The sequence below is a fragment of the Schistosoma haematobium genome, chromosome 4 (assembly GCF_000699445.3).
Source record: "Schistosoma haematobium chromosome 4, whole genome shotgun sequence".
NCBI classification, from domain to species: Eukaryota; Metazoa; Platyhelminthes; class Trematoda; order Strigeidida; family Schistosomatidae; genus Schistosoma; species Schistosoma haematobium.
Window position 1 is genome coordinate 36,193,087 of NC_067199.1, and position 12,041 is coordinate 36,205,127.

The 12,041-nt window shown below is 33.6% G+C and overlaps 1 protein-coding gene across 1 annotated transcript in view; it reads left to right on the top strand.

The window, feature by feature from the left end:
- Positions 1-300: 300 nt before the first annotated feature.
- NFX1_1 (Transcriptional repressor NF-X1) overlaps positions 301-12,041 on the top strand; it is a gene marked incomplete at its 5' end in the record, with an annotated part of 44,455 nt that continues 32,714 nt past the window's right edge. The window contains 6 exons of the mRNA XM_035734349.2: positions 301-793; positions 2,612-3,002; positions 4,471-4,694; positions 7,894-8,381; positions 9,960-10,188; positions 11,658-11,740. Coding sequence (XP_035587854.1) covers positions 301-793; positions 2,612-3,002; positions 4,471-4,694; positions 7,894-8,381; positions 9,960-10,188; positions 11,658-11,740 — 1,908 coding nt within the window. The remainder of the gene's footprint in view (positions 794-2,611; positions 3,003-4,470; positions 4,695-7,893; positions 8,382-9,959; positions 10,189-11,657; positions 11,741-12,041) is intronic.

A 12,041-nucleotide genomic window follows, 5' to 3' on the forward strand; every position in this document is an offset into this window, starting at 1 on the left:
TTTACTCTTCACCTTGTTCACTACTATTCTATTGTGCTCGTACTGAGCAGGAGTTGCAGAGTAACGTTTGAAAATTAATGTTATATTTCTGATATTACCATGCACCCATAGCGTCGCTAAAACTTTAAGTAGTTGCTTATGCGAGTCACATGTCTATCAAATTTGAAATAGGTAAAGTTGGGTACAGATTTTGCGTGTTTAAAACATACATTTTCTGTTTTGAAATGCTTCTCATAAAGTTTCATTAATCCTCATTAAGTGACAAACTCTTGCTTGGATCTCTCAACATCGGTTGTCAGAATGTATCCCGATGCCAGAAATAACCCACGTTTATGTAGAGGCAATAGAAATATACGTCAAGCAAAGGGAACCACTCATCGTGCCTCTTCTCGTCCAGTAACATCAGCACATACCTACTGGTGTCCAAGTTCAGTAACAGATAATTTTAACAGTGGATCTGGACATCATAACCATTATAGACCATGTGACAGCCTTTGCTACCCGTATAGGGGAAATAATCCCTGGATGACTGTCAGTGACTTTTCATGCCATCCTTCAAGAAACTCTGGCCACAGAAGAGGTTTTCCATATCCCGGACATGTATTTGGTGGCCATCAAATTATTCGGACGCTATCAACCTCTGAGTCTTCAACCAATCCAAACTATTCGGTTGAGTCCACCTACTTAGTTCAAGCTGGTTCTTCAGAAAGTGATACTTCCTTGTCTGTTCGGCAACGACCAACAGCTAACTTAAAAGTAGATTGTAAACCTAATAATCATGATAATTTGAGAAGTGAGTCAATGTTTTGCAGCTTCTTTATAAATATAAATATGATACATTATTGGCATCAAGAGATATATCATAAAAAGTAATAAAACCGATTCCGAGGAAATAACCCACGAAACAAATAATAAACAACGGAATAATTAAATCAGAAACAGTCAAAATATATATTTAGGGATCGCCTTTTTTATTCCTTTTTATAATTGTTAATTTACAGGACGGAAAAATGTTGCGGGTTATTTATCTGTTTCGGTTTTAAATTACATCTGGATTTAAAACCAAAATGTAATATCAGTATATGAAATCGTCGACTTGAGTAAAACGGGTTGGGAAACGAACACTGCTTATTAGTTTATCACTATATTATATAGCTCAAAGGGCGTTTTAGTGTAGCAGATTTATTCACTCTATCTTCATTTAGGTGTTGAACACTGGTGTTATATTCTACTCATCCCTCTATTTTATTCTCTTTTTTTGCGCGATATTTTCAGTGTTTAGTTTTATACCAGCGTCATTCCGATTTCTTTGCGTTTTGTCTTTTTGATTTCTGTAGAAATATTCTCATATTAGTTGTGGTAACTTGAACCGATAAACACTTTCACCAGGTTTAATGCTGTGTATAACTGACTAACTTAAAATTGTGACCATACTGTTACCTATGTTGGAGTGTGGATACCAGCTTAATTTTCCAGTCATGCTGTATTGAACGAAGACTTGGTGGGGAGATCAATTTATTATTTAACGCAAAATTACAGAGTTCTTTCCTAAAATGTGAAAGTCATACATAAAATACTTTATTTATAAATCTCCCATCAACTGTTTTTTTACATCCATGATTCTTCTAATTTTCAATTTCTTTCTATTTCCCTTTCTGTTTTCTTCAATTCAGTATTCTCAACCTACTTTTGGTGCTACATACTACTTATGTCTGTCGGCATAAGTAGCGCGCACCACAGTGCTACCGAGTTTCCTAACAGTGATAGTGACAGAATTCTTTCTAGTACAAGGAAAGCTATATGGTCACATACTCTTCAAGGTGCCTTAATATGATTTAATCAGATACTTATAAATTTCATACATTCACAAATGTAACTTTCCTCCCTCGGTCTTTTTACGTTAACAAAAAATAAAACGTTATTGAATAAAGTGTTTCAAGAACAGCATCAGACTAAATTTTAGGACTAGGAATTATTATAGTAGTTAGTCTTTCTAATTATTCCTGCTCCAGGATAGTAATTTCTATCTTTTTTTATGTAGAAATCAAGACATATTCCTAATTCAAGGTTAGACTTAAAAGTCAACTTTTTAAACCACCCTATGAATACCTTTATTTAAGCACTATTGATTTATACGCTATTCCATCCTTCATAATTTAACAACTATTAGCAGTCGCGTATATATAAATAATGACCCCTTATTATACGTATACGTCCATCCCTAATTGTGATTGTTAATAATAGATCGACTCACTGACGTTGCATACATCAATTTAGTAAGCTCCAGTGTGCGTACGTTGAATGATAATAAACGATGCTGTCTTTTACTCATAACCGTACAGTTTGAAAAAAGTACCTCTTGTATATTCATAACTGGCTAAAGCATACCTCTTATTTTGGTAGGATTTCAACATTTTGTGATGTGTTCACTTAAAAAATTGATATGAACGAAGTGTTTCCTGCAAATTTCTCGTGTTTATTTTGTTGATTGATCTTGTTTTCAGTCATTGGAAGTTAACTAGACATATGTTTTACGTAGTTATCACTTACGTTGTTTCCTTTTACTTTTGAGTGTTTACATTTTATGGCGATATTTATATCTATTCGTCAGGTAACCTTATCGATGAATTGCGCAATAGCACATATCAGTGTATGATATGCATTTCAGAAATTCGTGTTACTGACCGAATTTGGTCATGTGCTACGTGTTATCACATTTACCACCTATCATGTATCAGGTCTTGGGCCAAAAAATCATTCCAGGAACCTAACATCGAGTCTGGTTCATCTTCCGTTTGGCGCTGTCCATCTTGTCAAACAAATTATGATATGTCTCCCCAACTAATTTCTTACCGATGCTTTTGTGGACGCACTGAAAATCCTGAATTTCACCCTGCTCGTTTTACAATACCACATGGTTGTGACCAGGTTTGCAGTAAAGTGAAACGTATAACTTTTGCATCCAATTTGTCTGATTATCAGTGCACCCATCTTTGCACAGAGTGAGTTCAAAGATGTTCAAACTTATGTATTGTAACATTCAAGATCAAGTAATTTTGGTTAAATAAACAGCATTGCTTTGTAAGCGTATTTCTTTTTAACTTCGATTTGGCTAAAAATATGAATAGTTAGATTTTTGAAGTTATAGGGGAAAAATCCCAAAACAAATGTGTTGTAGTAAGATAAAGTGGATTAAGATAGAAAAGAAACAGTCGTAAAACATTAGTCTTGAGAGGTGACAAAGGAAGAATAAGAAACTTGAGTAGTTATTAACTGGTGAGTTAGTGTGTATCTTTTTGACGAGCTTTTACCAAACAGTTGTCGTTTTATAGTATATATATATATATAATATCACTGTAAGCTATCGTCTGACTTAATAATTTTTGTCACATTTTACTGTTCATAAATTACAGACAATTAATCTTAAATCTGTCGCTTGGCTTTATATTTAAAATTTTCCGGTTATGTACACTTTGTTATATATTATTTGTGGTCATGGATTTAAATTGTATACCTACTTAATTTAGGAGCAAAAAGTAGTTTTGACCACATCTTGTTTTTATGCGTTTTGAATGAAGTTTGGGAACGTTGGGGTTTGTGTGGTCTATCGCTCGTGTGTGCGTGTGTGTTTGGGGGGGATAATGGGTTTATGGTTTGTTATACGGCCAAGAATAATAAATTATACGCCTATGTATTTCACACGCAACATTTTGATCGACGTTGAGCAACATTAAAATAGTTTTCAGTCACTGATCTTGAACATTTCATAAACACCAACACACGAGCTCTTACCGACGTACACAAACTATTACTGACACCGGACTTTTTTCGAAAGAATGTTGATTATTTTTTTTAGTTTTGGATCTCCGTTGATAGTTCGATATTCTTTATTTGGTAAAAGGTTCAGTTAAAAATCAAGCAGAAAATATTTATTACTGATACCACTGTGTTATAGCTGTCGAAGTATGGTAATAATAGACAGAAACTTGGAACCAGATATAAGTTACGCAATATACATGATTTTCCAACAGTCATAGTTAGAACCTCATATTTCTGTTGCATTTTAGTAGCAGTGTATTTTTTCCCATTTCACTTAGCAAAATAAATATTCACAATTAAGCAAAATTAGTTCACATGGAATCAAATTTGTAAATAGATTATATTCACCTCTATCGACTCTCTAATTTTTATTTAGTGTAGTGTACAAGAAAGCAGACATTATCACAGTTCAGATGTTACCTTGATTAAATGACTGTCACATTTTAACTATATTCTCAATTATACATTACTTTCCTTCCTATGATGTGAAATATGCATTTAATTATTTATCTCCATTTTGTATATCGAGAGTTTTTCATCAATTCATCGGCTAATTGTTTTTAATTGCTTGCAGATATAAACTAAACATTTTTTATCAATGAATTATTGTCAACAATAAAATTTCATTATAGTCTATTTTTGTTCTTATAGACTTTGTCATCCAGGTCCATGCCCTCCATGTTTAGCAACTATCACTTTGAGTTGCCCATGTGGAAAATCTCAACGTCCTGCTACTTGTGGTGATCCTAATCTTCAACCTTGTGGTCAAATATGTGAACGTCAGCTTTCATCTAATTGTGCAACTGGTTTTCATACATGTTTATTAACTTGTCATTATGGTTCTTGTAATCCTTGTCAGTGGATGATTGAAACAGGTACAATATATATATTATATTTTTGTATTGACAGTTTTAATCCTATGAATTATCTACATACAAAAAACAATTGTTTTATCTCACATTTTAATTATTTGTAATAGTGTCTAAGTTCTAAATTACTGTCCTTCCAGGTTTCCAAAGGTGGTCTAACATCAATCGGTTCATGATCTCAATCAAAAACTTAATAATCTCCACAACCCTTATACTAGTTATAGTCGTTTACTTTGTCGATTGTACACATTTTACTTTTAAGGATTTAATATTATTGAATCTTATATCAAATAATAAATTGAGCAATAAGCCCATGTGGTGAGACTATAATTTATGGACGAGCCAATTAGATTTAGGATAACATGTTTTTGATTTTGACGCGAAATTCATTCATCCATTTGACTTAATAACGTTTTGGCATTTTAGCTGATGTCAGTTCGTGATGAAAACTTGATCTAATTCCTAACCATCAAATGTAAGTCATAATCCTTATCCTTCACACAGCTTTATAACCCTCATTTAACTCTAGTCAGTAGGCGAACATTCTCAAAGTCACTTTAGCGTCGTTCAAAGGTCGTCCATAAATTGTAGCCTCACCAACCCATGTTACTTTAGTATTCCCATTTTTACTTTATCGATTTTTGGAAATTTTACGAAATCTTAATCTGAAACGAAACATCCAACAAAATACTCCCAGCTTTCAGCCATTATTCAATGAAAGTTCATGACACCAATTGCTTGCAGCGAATTTTCATCAACCAAGTCAAAATTCAAATAGTTATTTACTAATAGGATGGAGTGAAGATCATATCATGTTGCAATTTAACTAAAATTAGAAATATACCAATACTTTATATTCCCTTCATTTATTTAGTTCCACATTTGTGCTTGGCATTTATGTTCTTACTTAAAATGCATATTATGTGATTCAGTGTTTTTTTAAAGAGTTTATAAAAATTCGACTCAACTGAGGAAGCCATTCGTATTTTCTTAGATAATCGATAATGAAAGTTTAATCATTTCCATACAGATTTAATGTATATCCCACTTTCTTTCGTACTATTTTTTGAGGAACAAAATGAAAAAAACGAATAGTTGAGCACAATTTACCGAAAAAGGTTGTAAAGAACTAATTTTGGTAGATTATGGTTAGTAATTAGGAGAGCTGGAACATTCGGAACTATTTTACGGAATACCGTTATATATATATATATATATATATATATATATATATATATATATACCGTCCCTAAACTGTTGTTTACTAATTATGGGTCTATTACTCAATTTCGTATCACTTATGTCTTGGTCATGTGCATATTTTGATTTCTTATTTGTGATACCGTAAGTCAGATAATCAATGTTTACAGCCAGACTGACATCACGAAGGCGCCAAAGGTGGTCCAGATTGGCATAAGCCTCTCTGGCTTTCATTATGTGTGAATCGATCTCATCACTCATGCCACCACCAGCACTTATGTAGCTACCTAGATACACGAACTTCCCGACTACTTCTATCTGCTCACCATCTATGGTGAGTACAGGATTAGAATCCTGCTAGTCTTGTAGAAGTACTTTGCACTTCGAAGGTGCAAAGTACATACCATAGCTATGGACACTACAGTGAAATGACGATATTTACTGAGCAACAAAATGAATTCTGTATACGCGAAAATTCATTAAAAAGACACACACACATTTACGAATATAAAAAAGAACTAGCATTGAGATTATTCTAGAAAAATACATTCATGTAACTTATAGGAAAGTTTTAGTAAAATCGTAACATGTTTTATTTTACTTTTTAGATATGTATATATTGTATTTAATAGTATTATGTAATGAACTGAGGAACTTCTGAGTCAGGATGAATAAAGAATAACAGACATTTAAATCCTCTTACTATATTTGTCTTCTGATTGCTCTGTGAGCTAGAATGAGCTTGTGGGCCAATAGGGCTTACGGTCATCTCGTCGTTTTTCGTAGTCATTAAGCTATTGGTCAAAAGGTGATTAGTCCGATATTCACTAAGTGAACTAGTTACATTGACGGTCTCTATAATCCGCTGATTTCTATCTTCAAGTAACCCGTTCACTTGAGCAATAATAAGACATTGAATGAAAATCTGAAAATCGACTCCTAATACTATTACTACTTCTCTTCAGTGTGCACAGTGAAACTATGGTTCCTTTCTTAATCCATTTACCATGGAAGTTATCAAAACCTTCCAGATTACAGATATAGTAAAGAATTGAAGGAAAGAGAAGCGATCAATTCTATATGAAGGATATTAAAATCAAACATCTAGTTTGAGAAATTCTTAATATACTTGTATAGTACTATAGTCCATTATATAAGGGTATAATGTTATTGAAAAACAGCTTGACTAATGATCAGTATACTATTGAATTCTAATACAATTTCTTAACTGTTATAAAACACTGAGCCGGCATTCAACGGTGTTAATGTCTAACTTCAACCAATCCACGAAATTGAGCGACACATCCACCATTGTCTTCAGTGAGTTACCATCTCACAAACGACCCGGTTGAACTCCACTGGTCACTGCTTTTAACTAGAACTCCAGGAAATACCTCTTGAAGCCAGTCACTAGTGAGCATATGTTGATTAATATCAGTAGGGCTTTTGTGGATATTATAGTAATTAACACCGTTGGATGCCGACTCAGTTGTCTGGTGGTTAGGCGCTTGTGCGCGAAACTGATAGGTCTTGGGTTGGAATCTCGTGAGGTTGGATCGTGGATGCGCACTGCTGGGGAGTCCCAGAATAGGACGAAACTGCCGTCTAGTGCTTCCAGGTTTTCCATGGTGCTCTAGCTTCAATTGACTCATGATTCCAACCATTGAAATTGTTATAAAACACTTTATTTTATTGAAATCTATTATCAAACAAGATAATAACGTTAATAAATAATTGTAAACAATAAGATTTTCAGCTGGTATTATCATTCAATGTATTACTGGTCATAAACAAATTTCTACATTTGAATTGAATTTCAATGCTTTTTTTCTTTACATACAATTCATTTTTGTGTTGATTGTTTGAATCAAGTCCCGGAATGAACTCTAAGATGCAGGTACATTCAGCTGATGAGTCCCAACTGGGACGAAATATGTGTCCTGGATTCCATTGCTAGCCACTATCCATTTTTGCTCATAATGATTTATTTTTTGTTTTTTTATAGCTTGTTTTTGTGGTCAGGATAATAATGTAAAGTTGATTTGTGGCAGTAATGAAATACGGAAATGCACTTTTTCTCAGAAAGATTTACAAACTTTACGTACAGCTTTTGTGGAATTTCAAAGTAAAATAATCAGTAACGATCATTCTGATATTTTAAAACTCCAGCAAATATCAATTGCTGATGACTTATCATTACATGCTAATGATGATTTAAACAATAGTTTATCCTCTCAATTATCCAAACCTGATTTCCACAATACTGATTCAACTAGAATAGTTAATGATAATAATAAACAAATTATTTCATCTGATTTACTATTGGTTAAAATTGGTCCTACTTTCTCATGTGATCGTGTGTGTGGTCGTCAATTAAGTTGCAACAATCATAAGTGCTCAAATTACTGTCATTCTGGAGAATGTCCACCTTGTGCGCTTGATCCGGCATGGTGTTTAACCTGTCCTTGTGGAAAAACACCTCTCACTAAATTGGTTAGTTTATATTGTAGTTTGAATGCTTGATATTTACGATGTGTAGTTATTATTTTCTTAGTTTAAAAAATATGATTCACTCGTCAGTCTGATCAATAAAATTTGACTAGTTGGTTAGTAGGGTGATGGCTCTCTGTAGTTTAGGCGTTTAAATTTCAGCAATTAAGCCCCATGTTCGAAACCCGCTCCACCTACTTCAATCTGGATAATCGATCGATATCATTAGCTCTCACACTTACGGTGTAGCTCATACTTAAATACCTGGAAAATATGTTAATCTAATCCGAGTAAAGTTCAATTATTGATTCGTTATGAGTTCATAAAGCATTGAATAACTTATCCTCATCCATAGTTATATAATATATTTGTTATTGAAATGAGTTTATTATTTACAATGCTGATTACTTGTCTTACTTATCCGTTTTTAGAGTTGTGTCAGCCTTAATACGTGGGCCACCAATTAAATATAAACTCAGCTATAGAACGTTTACTTGATATTATCTAGAAGAGGATTAGATCGTAATATACTTAAGAATAAGCGAAGCAAATGACATTATCTTAAGTAATCAATTACTGTTAATACGAGTCGTATGCGATTTCCTTCAGTGTATGAATGACGGCCCCAAGTAATGTAGATCAACATAGATAATAATGGGAAAGATACCTTACTCCTTTAATCTTTGCAAATTTTACTAATCTCCACTTATTTATTCCTCCGCTTAATTATGTTCATTTTTAATTCATTTTATTATTTTTCTCGTTTCTTCTGATAATCTTTCGTTGTCCTTTTACTATATGTAACTGCATCAACTAGTGTACGCTATTATCCAAGTTTTCTATTTGCTCGCTTTTATAGTATCACAGTAGTGTAGTTGACGAAGACACAGGTGGGATTAACCGATTTATTATTTTATGCAAAATGTGAAAATCACACATTAAATACATTGTTTAGGCATCTTCCTTCATTTGTCCTTTACATACTTCCTGATTGTTCCAATTCTTTTGTTATTCCAAGTGCTCTTCGTTTTCCTTTCTCTTCTCTTCATTTCATTCTCCTGTTGACAGGCATTCTACTTCCGACTCCTGCTACATACTACTTATATCTCTCAGCACAAGTAGCATGCACAACAGTAGTAGTAGTTCTGTTATTAGGCGGTAATCGGGAATCGTTGAAATTTATTTCACTGGATTATACGCCTAGAATAACATCTTCAAACCATTATCTTTCGGATTACTGCTTATACTCTTATTAACTCTACCACTACGGAATTTGAGTCGAAAACTGCATCTCTGTGCTAATGTGGTGTGGCAACTCGAACTCATGTACGTACGTACGAAGTTCTATGTAGTTACTGGCTGACTGACTGAATCGTTGAATTTGGCTTGAATCAATATTTCTAACATGTTTGAGTGGTGGTCTTGTTTTTGTAAAATGTACTTTATATCTACAATAAATCCTTTGGAAATATATTTGAATTTTTGTTGTACCTTTCTTACTGTGGTAACATATTCATACTAATATTTATTTGGTTACAGAAAAATTAGGTCATTTTTTTTTACATTAATTCTTCACTATAGGTATCAACAAGTTGTTTATACGGCAATCGACAATCTTGTACGGATCCTCTACCTACTTGTCCTAATATCTGTGGGCGTCCTAGATCACTATGTGGTCATACATGTTCAGAATATTGTCATACTGGCCCTTGTCCTCCATGTGAATTATCTATTTCATTAAAATGTCGTTGTGGACAAAGTTCAAAAGTAATGACATGTCAAGAGTTCTCTAAATTATCAGATAAAGAAGGTAATTATTTCTATTTTCTACTTTAAGCAATCATACATTTTATTAAATGACCTTTTAGTATCTTATGATAAATTATAAAAGTGAAATTTATGCAGATATTTTTATTGTATTTAATCAGTCATGTTCATTTTGGTCTATCATTCAAATGTACTTTTAAGTGAACATATCTTAATTCAATATGGAAACTGTTCTGTCCATGAATTAACACTAGTCGGTAAACCGTTGTAAACGAGTGAAATCCACTGGTCAGTTGTTTTGCCATAGTTTTGAACTTCTTAATAGTGCACATCTACGTTCCAATGTGTGGTCGAACCGAGAACATGTAAGTCTTACCTCAAACATAACATCTGTGAATCATTGAATCTCATACTGGTTCATATTTCTCACTTCGACCAATTGGTAATGTGATACATTGTTTATTTTATGTCATCTTATTCTTGATATTATTAAACAAATATTCTCACGGGTTTTGTCCCCAAATGCTTTGGTACGGCCGAGAGTGGGGAGAATCCGCTCTCCCTCTCGAAATGCTCTCACATGGCCACGCCTATATAGCCTCTGCCACGGAAGTCCTACTCACTGCCTTCTCGTGGCGGGAGTGTTGTTTACGAAAATGAGAGGACGAAAAGCGAATATCCGGCGCTTTAACAGGATTCCAAACCAATGGTGCACATGGGCTCCAGTATCCTGCGGGAACAAATGGCGTATGAACCAATTTCTTGGTCACCGGCTTCCATGTGACTGCATCTCCTTACTATGCTCCACTGCCTTGTGGATCAGACCTTCAGGTCGAAGGCTCAGGGAGTGGCCCCACAAGGGAACCACCTGCTTCGGTTTGGGCACCCGGTCAGTATCACAGCCCTCACACATATCGAATGAGATTTGTGTGGCGCATATGTATCTGGTGCCTCCTTGTACCAATATCTATGTGTTAAAATAAATAAATAATAATCGAGAGATCATCTGTAATGTCATTGTTATTGTGTAAACTTTTTCAACTTCTAATCATCTATCTAATTATCTTACTTCATCTTTTGCCGATCTTCTGTAATAACTAATAACGAAAGATTTATTTTATAGTTTTTTTTAAAATTAAACATTCATATAAATCACTGAAAATATTTCACTTAGGGTTTCCGTACTTATATATATATATATATAGTGTGTAATGATCTATGCAGATAAGCTACTTAAGAAATAATCAAATCAACTGTACTTAATGTGTTGCACTTTTTACTTAACGATTGTTCCAATACATACGGTTATTGTTTATTATTGTCAGTCGGTTTTTACAGTCATATGTTATTTAAGAAGAAAAAAAAACAATTATATAAATTCAGTGGTACAAGGTGACTAGAGTTGTGAATAGATCGATAGTTGCCTTTTATATACGAAAAATTATACAAAAATCGTTTGTATATTGTATTCATTTGTAAGTTATTTCAAGATATATCACTGAAATTTTATAGGCGCTCCTGAACTCTGTTGTCAACGTGTATGTAAGAAGAAATTAATTTGTGGTCGACATAAATGCAAAACATTATGTTGTAATGTAAGTTTTAAATGAAATAGGTTCGTTATTTAACATTTTCTCATGTTTTATTGATAACTCAATAGATATTTTTTTAGTGATCACTAAGTAATACTTAATGTCATGTTTGTATAGTCTTTCGTGTTTATCGAATTCCATTGATCAATTTGCAATGTAGCCACCAGTCTTGATATTGCATACACTACGTTCTAAGGTTAACTGGTTGGATGTATTTGTCAGAAAAACCTGGATCTCGATGTCCTGCTAGTTGGTATACATCAGCAATGGTAGGCCTAAGCCCCTGGTCACCCAGTTTCGCAGC